A 25,185-nucleotide genomic window follows, 5' to 3' on the forward strand; every position below is an offset into this window, starting at 1 on the left:
GAGGGGTGGGGGCCGAGTGCGCTCTCCAATTTCAGACGTCTCCAACCCCGACGATGCGCCCGCGTGCCAGCTCCCGGTGGCTGCCTAGCGGGCAGAGTGTAGACGCCCAGACCAGGAAGGGGCTCCTTAGGACCCGGGAGTGCCGCGGGCATGTTAGAAGTTCCCTGGCGCCGCCACCCTGGAAAGAGCTAGGGACCCACTCGAGGTTCCCTGCCCCTCGCTTCTCCCTTGAGCACAAAACAACCCCCAGGCCACAGGGCTCTGGCTCTGACCACTGGCTGACCCCTAAAGAGAGGAGGCGAGCACAAGTTCCATTTTCCGTAAGATGCTTGGAGAAACCACTGCATCTCCTCTGCCTCCGGCCAGCAGGTCCCCCTCGGTCCTGGAGGAGGGGGGATGATACACAGGCCTGGGCGGAGCAGAGTTAGGGCGCCTCAGAGCCTGGGTGTGGGTGGTGGGGAGGGTGTGAGTAGGGTCGGAATGGATATTTGTAAAGTAAGGAGTAAAGCAGTTATCAGCTGCAGAATTTACTGAGACTTTTCATGAGCCGCACATTTTGTTGCCGGCAGCGGGTAAGAGAGAGACAGAAGCTCGGTTCTGGGTGCGAGACGTTCCCCCTCTTAAGACAACACTGCGACTTAAAAAATGGACGTTGTCACCTGAGGGCTGAATTCTTCTGCTAAATACGTACCAACACAGTCCTTGGATGAAAAGATGGAGTTGTGGGGAGGAGAGGGCTCTCGGGCCTTTTAAAGATAGGACTTCAAGGATGTGCGGGATCTGGCTGCAAAAGAAAGAAGGAAGGAATCCCAGGCCGGGTGCAGTGGCTCACGCCTGTAATCCCAGCACTTTGGGAGGCCGAGGCGGGCGGATCACGAGATCAAGGGATCGAGACCATCCTGGCCAACATGGTGAAACCCCGTCTCTACTAAAAATACAAAAATTAGCTGGGCGCGGTGGCACGCGCCTGTAGTCCCTGCTACTTGGGAGGCTGACGCCGGAGAATTGCTTGAACCTGGGAGGCGGAGGTTGCAGTGAGCCGAGATCACGCCACTGCACTCCAGCCTGGAGACAGAGTGAGACTCCGTCAAAAAAAAAAAAAAAAAAAAAAGGAAGTAATTCCAGACGGGTTCTGGAGGCAAAGGCTTGGAAGCAGGATAAACCTTCAGGGGACACTATTGAGGGCTGCTTTAAGGGGTCCCTTCCTATCAGAGACAGGAAATAAGGGAAGAATGATGGTGTTCTCAGTCTGAGCAGATGCTTTGGAGTAGGAGATGCCTGGGGAAAGGTACTGGGCATAGATAGGCGTGGCAAAGTGGGCTCATGGCCCTGCACCCTGAACCCCTTGCCTCTCTCCAGCTCCCAGGCTCCGGGGATGTCCACCTTGAATTTGGCGCCCAGGCCATGGAGCAGAGGCTCCCACTCCCCTCTGTCACGTGAGGAGCATGTGATGTGTACCTGCATCCACTACGAAGCCCCCCTTTTCTCTTTTTGCATTTGTTAAGCCTTTGGTCAGGGATCTGCCAATTTTCTTTCCTGGTGTCATGAAAAGGCCACAGATCTGACATCAGCGTTAAGTCCCAGCTTGAAGGCATTTACTAGCAGTGTGGCTCCAAGCCTGCATATTCTCAGCTGCAAAATGAGACTGATAAATACCAGCCCTGCCTGCTTTACACAAGAACAAGTTAGAAAGTGTTAGGGAAAGAGCTGCATAGTTATTTCATTTTTTTCTTTTGTTTTGTTTTGTTTTCTAGAGCTGCATAGTTATTTAGAGTGCAGCCCTCAAAGCTGCTCCCGCCCCAGAGCTAGGGCCCCCTTCTGAGGTGGCCCCCAGAAATGGATAGAGACTCTCCACCCCCAGTAACTGGGCAGGAATGCTCTCCTTTACTCAGCAGAAGAAAGACTTTTCTTCCCTTTATGACTCAACTTCTCTTTTCAGCACTGTGAGGGAAATTGCTTTCTTCCCTTCTATTTCCAAGGTCAGAGGAGGGTGTACCCCTGGAACCTGTGTGTGGCCCACCAGCCTGACAAGCCATGACTCACACCCCCCCAGGTGGAGGAGAGAAGCAGCAGAAACCCAGAATGGGCACTTTCTTGGTCCTGAAGAGCCCCTCCTCCCTGAGACAACTGAGCTTCATTTCTGTTCCTGTTCCCCCGTGGTGGATTGAGACAGTTCCAGGGAAGAAGAGTTGGGGCAGAAAGTGCTGTGCTGGGTACCCTTTGGAAGGAGCAGGTGGTTCCCATGGCAGGAAGGGGGTGGTGGTGCCAGGTCTTGAGCCCTGGAGCCTTTGCTCTGACTTCCCTATGGGCTCAGTATGTTCTGAACAGAAAAGAAACAGCAAAGCTGAAAAAAAGCTGAGACTTTGCTGCAGAGCACAGAGGCACCAACAGCCGGAATTAGAAGCTGTCGCTTAGGGAGCTGAAGGCTGACAGGAGATGGAGCCCAGGCAGGCAGGGGGCAGGCAGGCACGTCATACTCACCTCCCCTCCTCTCCCCTCCTGTCCCACCTGCTGGGCCTGTCCTCCCAGCAGGCCCCAGGCTGGCAGAAGGGCTCCCTCCCCAAGATCCCTCAGTGTGGTCTGCCACTCTGTCTGCAACTGCCTCCCTCCCAGGCCCCTTCTTTCCTCAAGTGTCACCAGCCCCCTCACGCTGTCACGTTGCACCAGCTTGGCAGGGTTGGGCCTGGTGGCATGTGTCTGGGAGATCCAGAGGGCTGCTCAGGGGATGCAGAGGGCGGGGTGAGTCAGCAGGGGACTCAAGTCTGAGTCAGCAATGGAATTGGGAAAGGGGTAGGGACCCTTCTCTTTGTGCAAAAGGTGAAACTGAGGCATGATGGGTGAAGGGAGCCTTGCCCCAGTCCCATAGATACACAGCAGTGATGGAACCCAGGTGTCCTTCACCTGCCCCAGTACCCCAAGGGAAGGCGTCAACTCTTCCTCTATACATCCCCTGCAGCCAGAGACTAATTCATCTCCAGGACCCAGAGATGGCATTTGCCTAAGGGACACCTTGCCTTTTTGGGAGGAAAGCAGGGAGGCAGGTATCCAGGCCTGGCCACATGGGAAGGCCCCAGTCTGCTATGCAGAGGCCTCTCCAGGGGCAGGATTGCATCGCCTTCCCCATTCCTGGGCTACCCAGCTCCAGACTGGGAGCCCAGAGACTCTGCGTGACCTGGCCCAGAGGTGAGGGGAAGGCAGCTTTTCCTTCTCCTGTACAGTCATCAGCAAAATCTGGGGGCTGCCCAGTGGGCTCCACTGGGCTGTGGCTCTGGCTTACGTGCACATGCCTGGGTCAGTGAGTTCCTCTAGGCCCGAATCCTCACCTTTACAGCCCAGTGCCTGGCAGAAGGGTTGAACATAGGGCACCACCCTGGGGTATAGGTGGTCTGCCCCAGTGTATCCAGTCTGTAATGATGTAGGGAGCAGGCTGATCAATGCTAGGCCTTAGCCCAGTAAATGATCAGGCCCCCTCACCTCACCCTACAGCCAGGGCCTGGTAGAATCCCAGAGGTCAGACTCCCAGAGGGATGGGTTGGCAGGGTGGGGGCAAGAGGACCTGTTTACTTTCCAAAGGAACAGGTGCTCACAGCTAATGGCATCTGCTGTAACTCTCTAATAAGAAAACAACCTCTTCCCAGAATCAATCCCCCTCTGCCTCTCCTAAGCCAGTGCCTGTCCCTATTTGGGATTTGGGATCATGTCATCGGTGCAGTGAGTGGCTGCCCACAAGCCCCTCCACAGCAAGTTTTGAGGTCAACCATAGCTGCCATAGGGTCCTGAGCATCCAACCACTCTGTCTTCCTAAAGGGGCCTAGATTGCCTAAAAGTTTGGAATTCCCCCTAAAATAGGGGACATCTTTGTACTCAGCTCTTCTGCTCCAACCCCGAGAGTGGAGACAATGAAGGGCCACATCTGTGTGGGGGCGAAGAGGGGGTGACATAATTTTCCAGTGATTGTGGCATCAGGGCCAGCAGAAGGGGAAATGAATCCTCTTCAAGTCCAGAGGCAGGGCCACTTCACTGGACTCTGGAAAGGACCTCACCCTGGGTTCAGCTCCCAAGAGATTTTTTTTTCCCCAGCCCGTTTCATTTCAGGGGCACTCCACTACCCTGCCCCCACTTTCTACCTGTAGAATAGAGACCAGGCTTAAGCAGGAAACACTGGGACGAGGTTCTTTAATAGGAGTAGGAAAGAGAAAAATAAATAAACCTCATAAATTCAGGAGAGCAAATGATGCTGACCTTGTCAGGCAGGCAGCCTGAGAGGGGTACATGCTAGGAACTGCCTGCCCCCAGGCCTAGGAAGAGGGGTGAGCCAGGTTCAGGGTGGAACAGCACCCAAGAGGCCACTGCCCATTGTGACTCAGCCAAGCAGGGCCAAGGCAGCTTTTCCATTTCAGCCTCCCGTTCCGGACAGGCAGAGGGGAGGGGAGGGCCCTCAGCCAGGGAGTGGCCGTCCCCAGGGAGCTGTGAGGTAGTGCCAGGCTCTGCCTCAAGGAGTGGACAAGGCCAACTCAGGGCAGGCCTGATGGGGCCTGGAAGCCTGGGGCAGGAGGGTTCGGGGCTAGAGTGGAGGTGAGTGGGTCCAACCCTCCAGGTGAGGAAACTGAGCCCAGAGCTGGTTGCTCAATAGGAAAGGCAGAATGGGGCCAGGATCCCACTTTCTGCCTTCCAGTCCATAGTCTTTTGCCCTCAACAAATATATGACACTTATCTAGAGATGGGGGGGAGGTAGGAAGTCAGCTTGAGAAGACTTCTAGGCCCCAGAGAGGCCCTGCCGTGAGGGTGCCTGGGTCCTGTCTCAGACTCTGGCCTGGCCGTTGAGGAGGGGGCTGCAGCGTCCAAGGCAGCCACAGGTTCCCACAGCCTCAGAAGGCTGGGGCTCCTTTTTCCTGGGGGAATAGAACCACATCCCAGAGAAGGGGCTGAACCTCCTTGCTAAATGTCCCAGTGGGATGGGGGCATCAGAGGCGGCTCTCCTGGGCATCTGCCTTTGCTATGAGTGGGTCCTGCTCACACAGCTCTGGGGGGCACTCGCAGGCCCTCTCAGGCTTGTCCTTGGCCTCAGAGGGAAAGCAGGTCCTGAGGCAGGCCCTCACCGACTCCTTCACCTCTGCCTCCAGACCCTTCATCCTGGCCTCGTACTCTGCCAGCGCCTCCTTCTGGAACTGTGGAGACAGCAAGGACCCCTGCCTGGCTCAGGAGGGGCCCACTGGCCACCCTCGCTCCCTGGACAGTGGGAAAAGGAGATGCCCAATATCCATGTTCGGAGCTCCCAGGAGACTGGGGTGAGAGGCAGGGTGGGGGAGTGGTAGAGCCCATCAGGAGCCTCTCAAGAAAGGGGATCCTAACCAGGCAGAGATCTGCAGAGCTGCCTCATTTGAAAGGGCCTCGGGACCCCACAGTGAAGGATGATGGCCCCCTTCCCCTACCCTCTCACTGGCAGCTCCCTGGGGCAAGGCCCCTTTACAACCCGGAACCCATTCAGTTCTGCTGGGGGCCCCAGTAGTGAACCTGTTACCTGCTTTTCCATCTCCCGTATCTGTTCCAGGCAAGCCGCCTGCTTCTCCTCCAGCTTCTCCTGGTGCCTCTCCAAGTTCTCCGTCATCTGGGTGGGAGTGGATGGCAGAGAATCAGGACAACACAGACGGGCAAGCTGGGTCAGAATCCAGCTGTAATCCCAGCTAACTAGTTGTAAGACTTTGGGCAAATTCCTTAACATTTAAGTAGTTTTTAAAATTTGTAAGATAAGGATAGCAGCACCTGTCTCACTGGACTGTAAAAGATTATATGAGACAGCTCATGTGAGGCACCTGGCAGAGTGCCTGGCACAGGTCAGGACCCAGTAGGTGGCAGCTGTGTTCTGTGGTTAATGATCCCTAGGGGAGCTTCAGGTCCATTATTCCTTGGCACCTCAGGAAGCTTCCTCACTCCCTCTTCATCCCCTGACCCTCGCCAGTCCCAGCCTCCCCTGGCCCTGATATGGGCCAGTTAGCCCATATCATTTCCACACATGAGAACTGGCCAGAGACAGATCCCTTCAGGCTGGTACCCCAACCTCCATACACAGGCCAGAACCCCAGGATGTCCCCTGCCACCCCAGCTGCATGGACAGCGCTAGGCAGTGCATCTCCTAAGGGCAAAGTCAGGGCCTGGGGCCACCCCTTCCTACTTGTGAAGAGAGAGAGAGAGAGAGAGTATGTGTGTGTGTGTTTAGGAAGGACACAGCCCTTACACACCTGCTTGATCACCTGCACTACTTCCTGGATGTGGGAGTTGTTAATCTCTCTCTTCAACCTGTTGGTGTAATTGGAGTTTTAGAAAAGGGAGAAAACCCCTAGGGAGAGTAGGGTAACATGAAGCCTACGCAGGATGTAGGCAAATGAGAAATCCAGCATAGGGCAGGAACCAGCTGGGGGCAGGTGTGGGGACCCAAGGAGTATGTAGGGGCCACTGGGAGTCCTGGGGCCCTCTGAGGGAACCATTTCGCCATCAAAACACACTGTCCTTCCGTGGGAAACAGTGCCACCACAGTGGACAGGCTACAATCTCAAGGCCTCAGCTCCCTCCCTGCAGGCTTGGCTGCCTCCAGAGCTCTGCCCATGTAGTGTTGGCCTCCGTGTTTTGTCTGAGGAGGACACTCTGATCAAAGGTGACAGGTGGGATCCGCTTTTTGGAGAGCCAGGGGACAGGTGCATCTTTGGGAAGTAAGTCAGGATCCATTTGTAGAGAGGCCCCTTTCCACCTGAAGTGGGGTCTGCCCAGCCCTGGGCCTCCCCTCCAGGGCTCACCTCTCCTGGGCCATCTTGTCTGTGGTGACTTTGGTCATGCCCTGGATCCGCTCCAGTCTCTTTGTCTCCAGCTTTTTCTTCATCTCTTTGGTGTCGCTGCAGAGAGACAGGCATGAAGGAGCTGTTTTGTGCGGCTGAGCCCTTGCTGGGAGGCGAGGCAGGTGTGGGAGGGAGGCAGTCGTACTTCTCCGACGTCTCCTTCAGGGCCTTCAGCTCTGCCGCCTGTTTCTCTCTGGCCAGCTCCATCATTTTGGAGATTTGCTGCAGGGAGAGGAAGTAAGCTTGGCGAGAAGCCCTTTGTTGTTCAGAGGGAGTGCGGGGGGAGGGGGGGTCGGTGGAGGGGAGTCGGTGAGGGGGTTGGGTCGGTGAGAGGGGCGGATGGGGTCCGTGGGGGGTGGGGTCGGTGGGGCTGGTGGGGTTGTCGCCCCGCCCCTCCCGGCCACCTCGGCCGCGTGCTGCTCCTTGCGCTTCAGAACGCACTCGTACTGCTCCTCGCCCTGCCGCAGCAGCTCCAGCTCCAGCCTGTCTTTCAGCTCCCGCACGCGCCCGTCCACGCCCTCAGGGCCCTCGCCCGGCGCGGCTCCGGCGCTCTCCTCGCGGGGCAGGCTCCTGGGGAGGCCACGTGGGGACAGGCCCTGAGATCCTGCGCCGCCCGCGCTGCAGAGGGCAGGGCACCGCCACGGGCCTTACCTCTTCTTGCGAGAGCCCTTGCCGGGACCGAGCTTGCAGGCCCCGACACCCCCCACGCCCGGTGGCCCGAGCTCCGCCAGCTGCTCCGCGCCCCGCTGCAGCAGCTCCTCCCAGCGCCGCGCTCCGCGCCGCTCCAACTCTCGCAGCTCCTTCTCGTGCCGCCGCTGCAGCTTCACCACGCCCTTTAGCTCCCGGAGCTCCTCCAGGCTGGCGGTCCGCGGCTCTGCGGAGGCCCGGGTGAGGCGCAACACCGGCCAGGCCGTCCTGCCCGTCCAACCCCCAAGGAGCCCCGGACCCGCCCCAGGCTCATCCCCGAGATCACTGGGCTCAGCAGGCCTTACCCGCAGCTTCTTTCATAGCCTCTTCCCTGGCCCCGGCCCTGGCTGCTGCAAGAGCCACGGGCTGGGCTGGCAGGTGCTCTGGGGGGCCCCTTGGCTCCGTTCGCCTCCTCCACACCGCCCCCTGGGAGTCGCAGTATGTGCCCCCTGCCCTGCACTTTCCCTAGGTGAAATTTTTTAAAGGGAAGTGCCTGTGGGTGCAGAGGTGGAGGTGCCCCCAGTAGGTGTGCGGACCGAAGCTCATACCTGGTGACCCATTGCTCGTTGGGGCCAACGCCCCATTGACCTGGCTGGCAACTGGACTCGCCAGTGGGAAGGGCTTCTGTGTAGGGAGAGCAGGTCAGGAAGGTGGCTTGACAGCCCTCTCTCCCCGAGCCTGGGACTCGGCCCTCTCCCCAGCCTCTCCCATAAATAGGGCTGATCTCTGGTGAGCCCCTGGCAGCAGTGCAGGCAACACAGACCTCAGGCAGACCTCCCATGGCCTCCTTGAGCTTCACAGACTTCGTGTCATGGGCACTGAAGAACTTAATGGGGTTGGCGAGGGCCACAGTGAGATCTGGGTGGGTGCACAGGACATTACAACATAGTGTATATGGAGATGTGGCTGGAAGTCTCCCCTGTCCTCACCCACTCCAGGATGCCCCATCTGGATCCCACCCCAACTCTGGAAGCTGGCTTGATGGGAAGGAAGGGGGAACAGACACCCTGAGGCTCCTGGCATGCCATGGGCTCCTACCTGCCCAAGCACCAGGTATGTAGTCCTTCATCTCCAGGAATATGAAGAGCGCAGGCATGGTGAGGGGCATGTTGCTCTCACTGTGCAGGCACAGGTGGTGGTACCCTGTCAGACAGGACAGGGTAGGCAGTGAGCCAGAGCCCGTTCCTGCCAGCGCTGTGCACACACAGCCTAGGACCCAAGGGTCTGAGTCTGGTACTGCACCATCCTGGCTGTGTGACTTCAGCCAGGTTACTTTAACTCTCTGAGACTTTACTCATCTATGAAGAGGGGATGAGTGTCTACTCATGTGGTTATTGTGAGGATGAAGTGAGAATGTCTTATAAGCCCTTAGCAAATTTTAAATGCCCATAAGTGTCAGCTACTTGAGAAACTGCCCCAGCCGTTTCAGAAAATTACAGCAATTCTGTTAGGTGGGCAGAGTTCCCGCCTCTCTTAGGTTCCTGGAGAGGTACTGTTCTGCCCTACTCCTTACAATGTGAGGGCTTAGGTAAGGCCTCACTCCAGGCCCCCTCCCAGAAGCTGCCCCACCCTGTGCACAGGCTCCTGCTGCTCATCTTGGAACAGTGAAGGACCCCACTCCTTACCAGAATTTAGGGCATTGATGGGGATGATGCGGTGTCCAAGAAACTTGTTGCCTTCCTCCATCACAGCCACTCTGAGGGAGGCCAGCTCAGGCATCAAGATCTGGGGAGAGTTGGGGACATGACAGGCTGGGAGGGGAGAGAGGAGCCAAGCTGACCCCCTCCCTGGCTCCAGAAGTCTCAGCATCAGTGTGAGAACATGGTGAGTGTCACCAGATTTGGTGAGGACAGACAGAGGGCACACTCTAGGCCATATACAAAGACATCCCCACAGCACATGCCATGGCTGGTTCCACACAGGGGAGGAGGGCTGGATTTGCAGCCCAAGGCTGAGGGGGCCTGGCGCAGACAGCCCTTGACAGCTTTGCCAGTGGGTATCCAGTGGGGCAAAAGACTCCCATGGGAACCTCAACCCTGAGTGCACATTTCTGCCTCTAATCCTCACACACACACACACACACACACATACACACACACACACACACTCTGCCTACCAAGTAAACTTCTGTAAACTTGGGTTTTGCACTCTTGAAACAGGAGGGCCCAGGGTGAGGGATGGGAAGAGGAGGAGGAGGAAGGTCAAGGAGCTGCCTTGTTTACTTCCTCTTGTCTGTAAGTAGAGGCCAAGAACTAGACAGACTCTGCCCTGCCATGCCCTGGCCCCCACCTTCTCAAAGACAAAGGGCTCCTCCTTCCAGACAGGATTGATGGAGTTAGTACTGGGTGACAGCTTAGTTCGATAGCGCCTCTTGGGGTCCCCAGGAAGGCCAAACAGCTCCACTTCCACATAGGTGCGCACGCTGCGTTCTGACAGGAACTGCCCAGAGATCACCTGGGGGTAGGGGCCCAGGAAAACCAGCATCAAATCCCCACCCAGGCTCTTCCTCAAGCATCTGGGGCCCCTGGCTGCCTAGAGCTGAAGCATTCGTTCTTGGGTGTTATGAAGAACCTCACTCAGCTCTGGCCATGAGTAGAGGCTGTGTAGCCCACGGGTTACAGCTAAGCTCTGAGGACCAGGGTGCTTCTAGCATGAAGGGAAGAGGTGGGCTTCCCACCTCCCTCCCTAGCCAAAGAGGGAACAACGCCTTCCCCCAGGACCTGGGGCTCCGGCTGCCCCACTCTGCCCACTCTTCCTCCCCTCCCCCACCCCAGCCTCAGCCCTTCCCGTTGGTTTCCATGGGGACCAAGTGGCAGCCTCCAGTGCTGAGGAGGAGGCAGTTTCCAAGGCAACTTGCTACTGCAGGAACTGGCTGGGGCTGAAGTTTCCAGGATATCAGGGGAGGGGGTTGGGAGTTGAGTGAGGGGTGGGCTCCTGTGCCCTTCTACTCAAGACCTCAGCCTCCCGGCCACTTGTGTGCCCCAGGGCCTTGCCGTAATGGAAAGGGTGGTGGCCACCACCACGTCGATGCGGTCCACTGAGAAGGGGTTGAACTGCTTGTCCGGCCGGCGCATGAACTCATGCTTGAGGAGGTAGCCGCTCTGCCCGTTGAACTCAAACACTGCCATGTTCTGCTGCATGGGCAAGTCTGAAGGGACAAGGACACTCAGTGAGGAAGGCCCAGCCCTGGGGCTGTGCCCAGTCTCCATTTCCTCCATTCCCAGCCTTTGCTGTCTGGTGAATGGGGAGGTTGGGTGGACCGTGAGGATGAGGGCTTCTCCTGTCCCAGTCTGGTTCCTTGCGGTGTCTCCTCTCTTAGGCAGGGTCCACAGCCTGGAGGCAGCAAGGAGGAAAGCCACAGCCAGGCTGAGGGCCTGTGGTGGGAGCTGGGGCAGCTGGGGCAGGTGGCCCACAGACATACCTGGGTGGAGCGGCCAGAACCCACGCCGGCAGCCTGGCATCTTTACATCCATCATGTATGCGCAGGCACACGGGCACAGGCTAATGCATTTCTACCCCCAAATTCTCACGCACCTGGGCATGCTCCCAGAGTCTACACTAACAGCAGGACTCCCCAGGCTGTTCCAAAGACCCCTCAAGGATGTAAAGGTGGGGGGCGCAGGGACCAGGGAAGGATTCTTAGGGGCCTGGGAATGCCCTCACCCATCGTCTGGAAGTTGAGGGCAACCATCTGGCATCCAGCATTCCAGAACATCTGGGGCATGTAGTTGGAGGAGTCCATGCGGGTTCCCTTGGGGTAAATGCGGCTCATCTGGCGCTTGTTGTAGCTGTCCCTGAGTATAGGACCCTAGCCAAGGCCATCTGCACCAGGAGGACCTAACAGCTTACCCTGGGGGCCCTGTCCCCAGGCCCTCCTCTGGCTCCCCACCCAAGCCAGGGACCCTGGCCACTGAAACCTCAAGGATACTCCACAAACTGCACCGAGGCCTTGGAGAGCAGGTCATATGCCTTGAGCTCTGTGAAGGACGAGATGACATAACTTCGGTTCTTTTCTATATAGGGGAGAAAGGGAGGGGAGGAGTTTTATCAGGCTGTCCCCTCCCTCAGTCTTGGCCTCCCCTTTGGGGCAGCTCCCTCTGGCCTATAGAGATGCCTCCACCCCAGCATTTCCACTGAGACCTGAGGTTTAGGGACCAACCTCTGGGAGAAGTGTATGGATCACAGTGCCTGCTGGGGTGAGGGGTGTTCTCAGTGTGTATGCACAGGGGTGGGGTGTGTGCCATGGATGTGGAGAGTGAGACCCACATGCCATAGATGGGCACAGAGGGTATGGGGAACATGCCAGGCTGAGCCTAGGGGGTCAGTAACATGCTGTGCACACATGAAATGTGAACACATGCTTTGATGTGCACAGGGAGTGAGGTATGTAAGCTATGGCTGAACACATCTGGGGAGAGGGGCACATTAACTGTAGTACATGCCATGAGTGTGCCCAGGTGGGGATACAGGCTGTGGGTTCAGGGATGAGAAGTCAGTGCTACAGAAGTCCAACTGTGCACAGGAGGAGACAGAAAGAGGTGCTCGTGCATGAGACATGCAGAGAGTGAGAGCAAGGTACTGTGCTTGTGTCCGGAGAAGATTAAAGGTAAACAGCCGGGGTGTGCATGAAAGGGGAAGCATGCCAAGGGGCAGTATGCTCTGGTGGTTTTCTCTGCCTCCACTCCCTCTCAGGAAGTCTCATGTCCCACGGCCAGGGCTTCTGGGCTTGGGCCAGCCCACAGCACAGTTCAGCCCTGGGAGCCACAGAGCCTGCAGGCAGCTGCAGGAGCCCCAGGCCATCCCAGCCAAGGTGGCCTGTCATAATGCCCAGCCTGTCACCGACACACTCCAGAGCATTCTGTTTGGTGCCAAATTCCTCACTAGAGAAACTGGGAGCCACTGCCACTTAAGCAAGCCCTTTGCCTGACTCCGTGGCTGGATATTTATAGGCAGGGCCCCAAGTCCAAGGAAGGGGGAGATCCCCCTTCTCCTTACCCACCCGTAAGTTACTCATGCTAACTTACGGGCAGAGAACTCAAAGGAGACGAACTTGGTGGGCTGGATGTAATTGACTAGGCTGGACATCTCCTCATAAGCCGTCACTTCCAGGCCCGCTGTGCCCTAAGGAGGAGAGGGGAGGGCAAAGAAGAGGAGGATGGTGCAGAGCCCAGGAATGGGGCCCAAGGCCCCCATCCAGGGGGCTTAACGGTGGAGGATGACACAGAGGGGCCTGGGGCTACCCCCACACACCTCATCCGACTGCATCTTCTTAATCTCTTCTTCATCCAGGTTTCCTGACTCCTCCTCCTCTTCCTCTTCCACCTCCTCCTCCTCCAGCTCAGTCCCTTCCTCGCCAGCCCACACTGCCACATACAGCTCTGTCGGCACTGGCTCCTGCATGGCTCCTCCAGGTCCAGCCCCTCTCCTGTTCCAGATGCTCCTAATACCCCCCACCATAGTCCTCCCCGACTCACCTGTGCCCTCACCTGCAGGGGCACTGGGTGGGCTGCTGCCCTCAGCCTCCCCACCAGTATCCTTACTGGAGGAGGTGGGGCCAGAAAACTGGTTCTTCTTGTTCTTGATGAGGATCTTGCCCCTGAGGTCCTCAGGGCTGGGCAGGGGGACACCTGGTTTTAGCTATGGAGTGGAGAGCAGGTCAGCACCATCTTCTCACCTTCATGGCATAGCCTGAGCTCCTTATTACCAGGCATGCTCCCTCGGCCTCCCCCACTCCTCTTGACCTGCCTCTCACTACTGCTCATCATCCCCATTCTCACTGAGATAAATCCAGCTTATCCCCTGGAGTAAATGCGGCTCATCTTGTGCTTGTTGTAGCTGTCCCTGAGTATGGGACCCTGGCCCAAGGCCATCTGCACCAGGAGGACCTAACAGGCTACTCTAGGAGCCCTGTCCATCACTTCCTCCAGGAAGCCTTCCCTGATCCCCAAGACCAGATCAGAACTCCCCAGGTGCTCCCATAACAACCACTGGGTTGTAATGGCCTGGTTACTTGTCTGTCTCCTCACTAGAGGGTAATACACCTGAGGGCAGTGACTGTGTCTTTGTCACTAGCATACCCTGAAGCCCAGCCCAGTGCCTGACACATGGAAGGTGACAGGATCCCAGACCCGCATCTAAGCAAATGAACCCTAGCATCCTCTGGGAGTGTCTCCCTCCCTAACCTGGTTCTCACCCTGCCCCAGGTTCCCAGGCCCAAGGCCCAAATGTCCCACAGCGAAGCCCACTCACTGGGAACTTTTCCAGGGGCTCTGTGAGCAGCATATCCCCAAAGATCGTCCGGCAATACTCAGCCATCTTAGCCTGCTGGCGGGGTCTGTGGGGAGCAAAAGCGGGGATAGGGTTCAGCCACTCAGCACCAACCCTATTATGCATCCTTTTGTGCCCTTGATGACCCAGATCAGGGGCCAGGAGGTCAGGGAGGCTGGGACTCGAGCAGGAGAACATGGGGCCTTAGGGAGATTATACTGAGACGTGGGAGAAGCTGTAGGCAATGGTTAGAGGCTGGGGCAGTTGTGGGGAGGACAGTTGCAGACAGGAGACTGGGGGCTGGGTGAGAATGTGGCTGAATGGGCCTGGATACGCACGAGTCCACATGGTTCTCAAAAGACAGGATGATGGGATAGGGGGAGGTCTTAAAGGCACTTTCTGCAATAGCCTCAATTGCTTCCTGGAGGAGAAGGAGACTCCATGAACAGAAAGTCAGCATTCCGACTGCCTGTCTCGTGATAGCACTTTTCCCCCCTGCCTAGTTTCAATACACACATATAACTGGATGGCCGCCATTGGCCCCCAATCCCTGCTGGTCCCCAATGGTCTGAGGCCTTCCAGCCATTCATCTTCTCTAGCTTCAGCCCTCCAACCCCTCAAAGCTTCTGGCCCAGAGCCCTTCCCTACTGCCACGGCCACCAGCCTCTGTGCCCAGGGTCTCACTTTGAAGAAGATGTCTGTGGTCATGGTGAAGCCATGGGTGATAATGGGCTCCTCGTCAGGGGGTTTCCCCTTCCAGCAGTCTAGCTCCACGCAACGGCAGCCAGAGAGCAGCACCTGGCGGTACATCTCAGCCGAGGAGAGGCCTGAGAACTGGCCGGCTGAGCCAGAGGATGGGGAAGAGGTGAGGGCATCACCCAAAGGCAGCCCAGCTCTCCCCCTACTGCCACTCCATCATGGTCTGTGTTATTCTCAGGGCCAGCAGCATGTGGGCAACCCCTGTGGAGGATGCAGGGAACCCCTGTGAAAGCAGAGGTTGGCACCGATGTTATCAGGGCCCACCTGTCAGGTAGGTGTTGTGGGACGAGTTGATGAAGTAATGATTGAGTGGCTGCGTCATGTCGTGGTGGAGCAGCAGCTTGTCCTGGGCCAGCACGCTGTTCTCTGGCCCACAGAGAAACCAGACCATGCCTTCAGGTGACAGCTGGCCTGGGGGACAGGAGATAGCTGTCAGGCTACAACCTCGCTGCCAAGGCAGGACAGGACCACAGGGGACGAGGGGTTCCCTTAGTCCTCACCCCTCTGTGCATTGATGCCACTGGGCTCATACTTGTCGATGAGGCCCTGCACCTGGTCAGGCCGTGCTGGCGGGAACAGCAGGGAGTTAAGCCGGGAGTCCCGCTGTTTCTGGTTGATGAATTTGGTCAGGTGCTCCTTCGTCATGTAGGGTTTGGCCTTAGCATGGCTTCAAGCCAGAGAGAAGAGCACAGGTCCATATCCCTTGGGCCTGGAGGCTTAGACAACCCCCTTGTCCGGTGAAGCCTCCTGACTCCCGGCATGGCAGGTGGGAGGAGGGGATTGTTAGCCACCACCCTTTTCCCATGACCAGCACAACCCAAGAAACTCACTAAGAAGTGAAGATCTCATTTATTTCTGGCCGAGGACAGAGGCTCATGAGGAAACTCTTGTAGACAGGTTCTGGGAAGTCCTCAGGATTGATGGCATCATTCTAGGGGCATAGTAACCTTATTGCCCCTGCCCTCACCTTCTCAGAGCTAAGAACCACAAACTCGGCCCAGCCCTGGTCAAGGGGACCTGGTCAGAAGGCGGGCTCAAGGCAGACAGAAGAACTTCAAGGACACCCAAGCACCCACTTCTCAAGGCCCTGGTTGCTGAGCAGAGAGCATGCTTAGCTGGTTTGCTCTGACCCTGATTTTGTACAGTGGCTATTCCATGGGCTGGGGCAGGATCGGAACTAAGAATAACCAGAATGAGGTAGAAAAGAGGTCAGAAGAAATGATGCTGCTTGCCAGGCTAGTAGGCTATCTTTTTTAAGTGGAGGACAAATATTCAAAAAGAAGCAATTTGAATATAAACATATATGCACCTAACAACAGAACCCCATAATATATAAAACAAAAACTGATAGAATTGAAAGGAGGACAATTCAATAATAATATTTGGAGACACCAAAAGCACTGGGACAAAGAAAGATAAATTAAACGTCATCAAAATTAAAAACTTTTGTGCTTCAAAGGACACCATCAAGAAAGTGAAAAGGTAACCCACAGAATGGGATAAAATATTTGCAAATCAGATATCCGATAAGAGATAAGTCAACAAAAAGACAACCCAGTTGAAAGATGGACAATGGATTTGGACAGGTATTTCTCCAAAGAAGATATATAAGTGACCAATAAACACAGAAAAGGTGCTCAATATAATTTGTAGTTAGAGACATGCAAATCAAAACCACAATGAGATACCACTCCCACTAGGATGGCTAAAACAAAAAACAGACAATCACAAGTGTTAGCGGGATGTGACTAACCTAAAACCCCACACAGCACTTTGGGAGGCCGAGGAGGGTGGATCACCTGAGGTCAGGAGTTCAAGACCAGCCTGGCCAACATGGTGAAACCCCATCTCTACTAAAAATACAAAAATTAGCCCAGCATGGTGGCACATGCTTGTAATCCCAGCTACTTGGGAGGCTGAGGCAGGAGAATTGCTTGAACCTGGGAGGCAGAGGTTGCAGTGAACTGAGATCACGCCACTGCACTCCAGCCTGGGCAACAGAGTGAGACTCTGTCTCAAAAATAAATAAATAAATCCCTACACAATGCTCTCACTTTAGAAAACAGTTTGGCAGTTTCTCAAATTGTTAAATATAGAGTGACCACATGACCCAACAATTCCACCCCTGGGTATATACCCAAGAGAATTTACACATGTTCACACAAAATCATGTACATGAATATTCATAACCAAAAAGTACAAAAAACCCAAACATCTACCAACTGATAAACAGATGAACAAAATGTGGTATATCCATACAATGGAATATTATTAGGTGGTAAAAAGGAATGAAGTACTCATGCATGCTACAACATGGATAAACCTTGAAAACATTATGAGAAATGAATACAGCCTGACATCGAAAAGCATATATTTATGATTTCATTTACTTTACCACCAGAATAGGCAAATCTATAGAAATAGAAACGAAAAGTACATTTGCGGTATTCAGGGATTCTCCACCTTTGCATTCCTTCCCCCCCCAAAAAAAAAATTAAATGTCTTTCAGAATCACACTGGAAGGCCAACATCAGTCTTAGTTTGGAGCAGAGGGTCTGAGCAGGAGAGTCTAACTGGATCTCCCCAAACCCCTCCCTGTCTCTGGAGCTTCAGCTCCAAGCAAAGTTGGGTCAGTAGCCTCTACTGAGACACAAGGAAAGCAGATAGATAAGGAGGACTTAGCCAAGGGAGGAGCTCAGGCGGCAGGAGAGAGGGAGGGTGGATGTGTGCTGACCACAGGTAAGTGTTGCTGGCTGTAGGGGAGCCGCAGGAGCCCATTCCTACCTCTCCCCAACGCCACATTTGGATCCCTGTGACTGACTGCATCAAGGAGTCACCAACTCTGCAGAGCTGTGGCTGTGGGGTAAATGCTCCTCCTGGGATTCATGTGGGCAGGTGATCAATGGGGGTCGTGGTTTTATTTATTTATAACGTTCCAAATTCTTACCAGGAGAAAATACTCCATGGGGTATAGGCTGGGACCCACACAAGAGCACTGGCCAAGCAGGGACAGGGGCTGAGATTCACTCCATTGGCCAGGCTTGAAGCCTAGCTCAGGGCCATATCAGCCCAGAGGGCTCCTTTTTGTAATTCACATAAGTTGCCTCATGGGGTGACCCTGCTTACAACTTGTAATTAAAAATTAATTACTTAACTAAAAAGACAGGGAAAAAAATGCTTTTCTGTACAGAGCAGAAGTCTGCATCTTGGCAGCTTCCGCCTTTGGTTCAGTTCCTCTCCCTCGACACACTGCAGACTTCCAGATCCCTGCAGACTGCCGCCTGCCACTGCCGACCTTATCTCGTTCCTCCAGGCTGAAAACATTCACGCTCAGCTCCCATTCCCAACACTAGACTGGGAATGCATGCCGTTTCTGCTGCCTGCCCTGAACACAGTCCATCAACCACAGCCCCAGCGCCCCTACCACCCAGGGTAGGGGATACAGACAAACCTGCTTGGAGCTCAGGGTCTCACCCCCTTGCCCTGGCTCCACCCCTGTGCCTAGTGTCAGTAACCAGCAGCTCCAGGGTTGATTGGCTCTCCAGGCTCTTGGCTGGGGCTGTGATGTCACCTCTGCTCCCCCACCCACCATTCCTGGCCAAGTTGCTTTCTGGTGGGGACAAGAATGCTGGGGGATGGGCAGGGGTGCAGATCCACTCACTTTGCCTTTGGGGAGGTGGCAGGCACTGAGAGCAGCTTCCACCCGCTTGCGGTCAGCAGGAAACATCTGGAAAAAGCTGAAGGGGCAGAGAAAGGTACCAGGTACAGAGAGGAGTCAGGCCTGAGAAAGAAAGGCTTTGGGGAGCCCCTGGAAGCCTGGGGAGGGGTTGGGGGGCTCACTTCTTCACCGGAATCTTCCCTTCAGAGTTGAGCTGCATCTTGAGCTTCACAAGGCTAGGGGCAGAAAGCAGCCCGTCAAGGCCCAGGGCTGGCATGCTCAGCACCAGGGCTCAGGCCAGGCAGGGGGCACTTACATCTTGTCCAGGAAGGTGCTGCGGGAGGCGTTGGCCGTCAGCGGATGTTTGACTAGGGCCAGTACGTCCTCAGCCCAGACCTGCAGGACCACAGAGAGCAGTGGTCAGGCTCCTGAGCACCCCTGCCCAGGCCTGTGTCTCTCAGGAAGTCCAGGCTATCCCAGGGGCCCAGACCCAGGCCCAGTGCTCCCTGGCACACCTTGCCCACGTTCTCCTTGTAGGAGACGAAGTTGTGGAAGGTGAGGTCCACCATGTCCGGGCCGGACACCACCGTGAGTGTCTTCAGCAGGAAACTGTTGTCAGGAAAGTCCATGTTGAAGACGTCCCGGAGCTTCTGGCTCTGCAGCACGTGGTGGCATGGTTAGGATGGAGGTGTGCTCCCTCCCTGCCCAGTGTGGCTCTCTCTGGCCCTCCCCTCAGCCACTTGGGCTATGGCCCACTGGGCAGAACCCCATCCCCATCCCAGGAACCACAGGCCTTAGCATCTTCCTGTCCCTGACTCCAGCGGCTGGGATGGGAAGGAGAGGCCCTGAGGAAAAGGTTAGCCAAGATGGCGGGCAGGCGGGGAGGCTGGCCTGGGAGTCCTGTGTGTGTTGGTTGCCACTTTTGTTTGAAGATAGATTCTTAGCTCCCAGTCTCAGGAAACCCCGCTTCCCACCAATCCCTTCCTCCAATTTTCCTACCAGCATTAGACAAATATAGGCAAACTAGTCCGGGGGTGGGGGTGTAAGCCACCCCTCCCAGACAGGCTGGGGTGCTTTAGGGGCAGGAGGTGACCCCCTCCTCCCAGATCCCTGCCATCTCAGCTCACTGTGCGCAGTTATGAAGCTCAGAGCCCAGGCGAGCCCAGGAGCCGCCGCTCCCCTTCCTTGGCTTCCGGCCACGGTCCTTGCTGCCCAGCCCAGGAACCATTCCCCGTGCTTCAGAAGTCAGGCTTCCCACCCCCACAGGGACCCCTGCCCTTGCCCCATGGAGCTAGTAGCTGTGCTTGAGCCTGGGCTGCTACTGGACACACCTACCTTGGGCATCTTGGCAAACTTCCCAAAGCGAGTATCCCGGATGCTGGTGATATCCAGAAACTCCATCTCCTGGGGGCAGGGTGCGGATCCCGGTGGGAGCAAAGAAGGGATGTGGGACAAAAAGTCCAGGTCAAGAATGAGCAATAGGGAGAAGGGAGCTTCCACACCCTTCAAATCTTGGCCAACACCTCTCTCTAGATGCCAGGCTGCCCAGGGCCAGCTGGACCCAACCTTCCCTTCCTATGGCCCAGGTTCTCTCTATTCATGCAGATCCCCCTCCCTTTCCCTCTGTCCATTCCTCCCTGGCAGGGAGCTGGAGCCTGCAGCGTCTCCTCCACCATCCTGGACCCTTCCCAGCTTCCCCTTCCCGTCCTCCTGCCCAGAGGCTGGGGCCTATCTCTCATCTCCCAGAGCCCCAAGTCAACCCACAGCCACAGGCAGAGCATCAGCCTTCAGCAGCAGTGCTTTCGCCTGTCTCTCTCTCTCCCCAAGGGATGCTAAGGATGGAACATTTGGGTAGCCACAGGTTGGAGTGACTGCATCCTCCTTTCCAGAGCAAAGAGCCCCTGCCTACAGGGGAGCCTCTGGAGCCACCCTTCCAGGCCATTCTGTACTCCACAGCATCCATGCCTCCACCTTGGTGCAGCCAGGGGGCTGTCTGGCCTCAATGATAAGCAGGAGTCCAGGGCCATGGCACACAAGGGTTTTCTCACCTTACTTTGATACGTCCAGTATAAGTAGTAGCCCTTAGGATCCACACGGAGGATAACTGGAGAGGCAACTGTAGTTTCCTGCAGAGAGAAGGAGCCAGCACTCTGTTCCAAGGCCTCAGGCCAAGCCACCCTGGTCCAGGCCAGGGGTTTCAGAGCTCATTATCTTCCCAGGAGGTGCACATCCCAGAAATCTGAAGGCATTTCCTTTTGTTGTCTAGAGCTAAGCACCAGGAGGGACAGAGGATTGGGGATGCCATTTCTGGAAGAGAAGGGTTTTCCCCTCTAAAGCCCAAATAGACATTCTCCCTCTAGACCCTAAACAGGATCTTGGCCCCTACCTCACCTCATGGAGCGAGACTCCCTACTGCCACCCAGGAGAGATTGACACAGCGAGAGCCAAGAGCCCAAACTCCCGCACCAGCATCCAAGGCCCTGCACAATCCAGATGCAACCTAACTTCCCATATGCCCCTTCTTCCTTCCATGAACACCTCCTACCCTGTCCATTCAACTGTCCCATAAAGATACCAAGCCTTCCCACCTCCAAACCTAAGTGCCCAAATCTCCTCTGCTTGAAATAACTTCAAGGACAACCCAAGCCCCCCAACTTCTGAAAACCCTTCCTGAAATGTGCTACAGTAACCGGGGGGATGTGAGTCACAGACTTACAAGCCCACCTAGGAAATCCCCAGGGACTCATGGACTCCAGGACAACAAGCCTGTGCTAGACCTTGAGCTTGGTGCTTGGTGCTTGGCACTTGAATGTGGTGTTTGCTGAATGAGCAAATGAATGAATGAACTCACCTTCTAAAGTCCTGTTCCACTCACTGACAGAGCACATAGGCTACCTTTTAGTTTAACGGTCTTTGTATGTGTACATAACAAGATATTAAAATTAAGGTTTCCAGCAAGGCACAATAGTTGCCGCATACTAAAACAGACCAAATGCAGCATTTACAAGGTGAATGATCCAAAAAATGTTCTCAGATCAGAGGTGGTTAGAGTACAGGGAAAAGAGAAAATTTTTGTGGGGAAGCCAATTTTAAGAAAGCTGTGTTGGGAGCTCCATTCCCTTACCTCCCCAAGGGAGAGTTGGAGTGCCTGATCCCCCACCTTAAGCCTAGTGAGGGGTTTCAACTCTACTTAGAGAGCTTTTGTGATCTCTTTTTTTTTTTTTTTTTTTTTTACCTTAAGTTCTGGGATACATGTGCAGAATGTGTAGGTTTGTTACATAGTATACATGTGCCATGGTGGTTTGCTGCACCTGTCAACCTGTCATCTAGGTTTTAAGCCCCGCATGCATTAGGTATTTGTCCTAATGCTCTCCCTCCCCTTTCCCCCCACCCCACAACAGGCCCCTGTGATCCTTGAAGTTGTAGGCATAACAGACAGAGGTCGGACTCCTGCCCAGCAGACCTAGTGGACTACAGCGAGCTAACTGTGTGAGGCAGAGCAGGGGGTGCTGGCCTGTCGGACAAGCCTGCACCCTTGGGACAATGGATGCATGGGTATTTGCTGGGGTCCAGGGTGGGCCCATGGGAGAGTGGGGGCAAAGGGCCTAAAGCCACAGGAAGCTGAAGGTGGTAACAAGGGGCTGAAGACATAGTTGTGAGTGACCCCTAAAATAGAAATGCTGGGGGGACTTCAAGCAAGAGGTTCCCATTCGAAGGGGTGGGTCTCCCAAGAATCCTCAAAAATGTCCTCCAGAGAAAGAATCAGCTTTAAGCTTCTGCCAGGCTCAGAAAGCATGAGCCCATTTATGACAGCACCTGTTTAAATAGAACTTGGTTACCCCTTTCCCACCTCCCTCCCTATAGCTCATGCCTAGAGGGGCCTTGAGCAGGACCAGCAGGGAATCCCACCAAGGCCCTTTCCAGGGGGCCTGCAGCCTACCTGAAACCATTCCTAGAAGGAGAAGGGTAGAAGATGTCAATGTAAATAAAGGTTGGAGTTTTGATTATAGCCAGTTTCTGACATCGGACTGGATTTTGTGATGAAAAGTGACCACTGGACTGTGTTACCTGAGAGTAAATATAATGTCTTGTGGCCTTGCAGAGTTTCTTTCCATGGCCAGGGGGAGAGCTTCTCCTACCAAATATATCATAAAGAGGCCATGGGAGATGAAATAAAGTTGGGATTTGCTTACATCCTATGTATTCTGCTTATTCAACATGGCACAGCACACCCATGCCATCCACTAACTGTGCCAAAAGCAGCCTGAAAGCAGAGCCCTGTCTCACAGCAGCATGGACCTGTGGATAGGCTTGGGACATTCTTGCTTGCGCAGGTCAGGATCCAGGGAACATCCAATGCCCTACCTTGGAGAGGGGAAGGGAACAGCCAGGTACACAGGTGCCAGCTTAGGAAGAAGGACAGTCTCCGCTGGCCGCCAACCCCCGACCTCCACTGCCACCCTGTGACCCTCTGCCCAGTCAGGTTACACACACTGCCCAGAGGAACTGAGAGAGGCCACTTCGCTTTTCATTCTGAGCCACTTCCCTCATTCCACAGGCTCCTGGGGCATGTCACCTCCATGCCACTGTCATGCTACACCAACCCCACATCACTCCTAGGGAAGCAGGAAGCATCTCACCACAGGGCCCCAACCCATAGTCATGGGCAGCGAGATCCCCTAGCCTAGCCCAGCCCCGAAGGGCCTAGACCCAGACCCCCTCATCCCACCTCCCATCAGGTGGACAAGTCAGCACTAAGGGCTGTCTTCCCTCCCCCACCAAGCCTTCATTTCCCTTCCTGGGACAAGCCCAGCACTCTAACTCTCAGACTGGGCGAGCCCAGCAGCCTCCCCTCCCTGAAGGAGGATCTCCATATTGTTCTCTCCAGCCTAAGAGAATCCCTGGCCTAAGGTAACATTTTCAGGGGCCAGGAGAACCAGAGCCTGGGAGCAGCCCCGTGTAGGAAGGAACAGACACAGCAGAGAGAGGGCTGCAGGGTGCAGCAGTGCCTTCCCCTTCCCTTGCTGACAGGCCTGCATCGGGGAGCAATGCTGAGCCCAGCAAGGGGTAGCAGAAGTCAAATCAGTTCCTTCCCTGGGAGCAGAAGCCTCTAGTTCTCACTTAGGTCCAGGGGCCTTTTGTGGCTGCCCCCACAGCAGCGCAGGGGAGAGCAAGGCTTCCCTGGACAGGATGATGCCCAGTGGAGGGGGTGAAGGAGCTGGGTCTGAGCGCCCTGCCGGAGCAAGGGCAAGACATCTGTGCTGGGAGCGGGGACGAGCTCACCTCTCCTCCTAGCCTGCCTCAGCTCTGGGGTGCACTTTCCTCCTCTTCTCTTGGGGGTTTGAAGGAGAAGAGATGCAGACCCAAATAAACTACCTCCAGTGACCACCCAGGCAGCTCACCCACTTCTCACACCTAGAACCAAGGCTTAGCCCTGCAGCTGGGGACATACACCCTTAATCCCAGGTTTGTTTATCCAAGCAGTGGTGTCAGCTGCCTGGCCAAACCACACAGGCGCCTGGATCCTAGGAGACATAAACCAATCCTCCCACCCAAGCAAAGCCCCCTAGCAGCCCGGCCCCCACCACCTGGTGCTCCAGCAGCTGAGGCCCCTGCCCCACTTACATCATCCCATTTGATGAAGCGCTCCCCTTGGCTCAGATAGGCCTTCACCTTGGGGGGCAGCAGGACAGGGTTGAGCAGAGACATGGTGCCAAGCGTTCCTCTTTGGAGAATCTCGGCAGACACAGGCAGGCAGAAGAAGGGCAGGAAGGAGGCCAGCCAGGAGGGGGAGCCAAGCTGGGCTCAAACGGCACCCATCCCCGAGCTGCTCCAGAAATCTAGTTGCTCTTATAGCCCCTGGGGTGGCCCTGGCTGAGTGCAGGACTGAGCTGTAGCCAGAGGCCCATCTGCCTTGTAAATCACCCTCCTCCCACCCGCCCTGCCTGCCATGGGGGCCTGTGGTCACTGCTTCTGCCCAAGGAGGCTGAAGCAGGAAGCCCCCGCCTCTTCTGGAGGCCCCCGCCCCCACCCCCACCCCCACCCTGTGCCTCTCAGCACTTCCTGCTCTGGGCTTCCTTCTCTGCGCTGCTCACAGCGGAGACGTGGTCATGAGGCCGGGTCGCCTTGGAGCCAGGGCCTCTCAGTCCCTGTGGTGGTCTCTGGTCAGATTTGGCCCAGGAGGACTGGAGAAGGACGACATGGAGACCAGCTGGGGAGACTGCTGCCCAGGCCTGGACTGAGGGAAGGCACAGGGAGCTCACTAGGAGAAAGGACCTCCTCAGGGGCAGGGTCCAGAGCATGGGCATCTGACCCCAAAGGCTGGGAGCACCGTAGAGGCAGGGGTGGGGTGGGGACAGGGCCCAGCTGGAATGGAGTGTTTTGAATAAGCAAAGTTTGCTGAACACACGGCTCCTCTTTCTCAATGCGTCCTCCCCCATGAAAATGAGGTGCACCTGTTGGGCGGGCGGGTGCGGTGGCTCACGCCTGTAATCCCAGTACTTTGGGAGGCCGAGGCGGGCGGATCACGAGGTCAGGAGATCGAGACCATCCTGGCTAACACGGTGAAACCCTGTCTCTACTAAAAATGCAAAAAATTAGCTGGGCGTGGCAGCGGCGCCTGTAGTCCCAGCTACTCGGGAGGCTGAGGCAGGAGAATGGCATGAACCCAGGAGGCGGAGCTTGCAATGAGCCGAGATGGCCCACTGCACTCCAGCCTGGGCGACAGAGCAAGACTTCATCTCGAAAAAAATAAAAAAAGAAAGAAAATGAGGGGCACATGAGGCAAGGCAATCACTCCCCTCACCCACCTCACCAGACTCCCACCTCTGGGCCTCTGGGACTGCCTGAGGCCTGGACCCCCACTGAGCAGCCCCAGCCCCTGCCTCCACTGCGCTCTCCTCCGTGTGCCCGCCTCTGCTGTGCACCCCAGCCTGCAGCGGGGCTGGGGCGGAGGGATGGCTGCTCTGGTTGGCCAGGCTCAGC

The 25,185-nt window shown here is 55.9% G+C and overlaps 1 protein-coding gene across 17 annotated transcripts; it reads right to left on the bottom strand.

Moving 5' to 3' along the window:
* Nucleotides 1-669: 669 nt before the first annotated feature.
* Nucleotides 670-24,581, bottom strand: PLCB2 (phospholipase C beta 2). 17 transcript variants are annotated; one of them, XR_010151598.1, is made up of 32 exons: nucleotides 23,827-24,581; nucleotides 20,250-20,327; nucleotides 19,537-19,605; nucleotides 18,717-18,857; nucleotides 18,518-18,597; nucleotides 18,384-18,437; nucleotides 18,205-18,280; nucleotides 15,374-15,474; nucleotides 15,044-15,210; nucleotides 14,808-14,954; nucleotides 14,469-14,626; nucleotides 14,123-14,205; nucleotides 13,767-13,851; nucleotides 12,992-13,154; nucleotides 12,768-12,880; nucleotides 12,542-12,638; nucleotides 11,446-11,530; nucleotides 11,181-11,305; nucleotides 10,511-10,665; nucleotides 9,807-9,971; nucleotides 9,143-9,242; nucleotides 8,556-8,660; nucleotides 8,281-8,375; nucleotides 8,066-8,141; nucleotides 7,823-7,867; nucleotides 7,482-7,704; nucleotides 7,272-7,400; nucleotides 6,976-7,052; nucleotides 6,792-6,887; nucleotides 6,240-6,297; nucleotides 5,522-5,608; nucleotides 4,160-5,168 (listed from the first exon to the last, which is right to left on the bottom strand). XR_010151598.1 is itself a non-coding variant. In XM_009428809.5 (32 exons), the coding sequence occupies exons 1-32, from the start codon at nucleotides 23,908-23,910 to the stop codon at nucleotides 4,965-4,967; spliced, it is 3,546 nt and encodes a 1,181-aa protein (XP_009427084.1). In that variant the 5' UTR covers nucleotides 23,911-24,581; the 3' UTR covers nucleotides 4,160-4,964. The 17 variants fall into 17 exon arrangements, 13 of the variants coding, with proteins under 13 accessions (XP_054523342.1, XP_009427084.1, XP_054523341.1 ...); XM_009428809.5 differs by having other exon boundaries at nucleotides 7,235-7,400; nucleotides 13,004-13,154; XM_054667366.2 differs by having other exon boundaries at nucleotides 7,235-7,400; nucleotides 7,823-7,864.
* Nucleotides 24,582-25,185: the final 604 nt, after the last annotated feature.

This window comes from Pan troglodytes, chromosome 16, assembly GCF_028858775.2.
Source record: "Pan troglodytes isolate AG18354 chromosome 16, NHGRI_mPanTro3-v2.0_pri, whole genome shotgun sequence".
Taxonomy (NCBI): domain Eukaryota; kingdom Metazoa; phylum Chordata; class Mammalia; order Primates; family Hominidae; genus Pan; species Pan troglodytes.

What these genes read in the sequence shown, in the direction of transcription:
- PLCB2 (XM_009428798.5), bottom strand. Translation starts at nt 23,910, where the DNA reads ATGTCTCTGCTCAACCCTGTCCTGCTGCCCCCCAAGGTGAAGGCCTAT. An exon ending in CCACCACCCTTTCCATTACG is followed by an intron (nt 9,972 to 10,510) that starts GCAAGGCCCTGG and finishes CCCTACCCCCAG; the next exon opens with GTGATCTCTGGGCAGTTCCT. An exon ending in TACGGGAGATGGAAAAGCAG is followed by an intron (nt 5,169 to 5,521) that starts GTAACAGGTTCA and finishes CTGTCTCCACAG; the next exon opens with TTCCAGAAGGAGGCGCTGGC.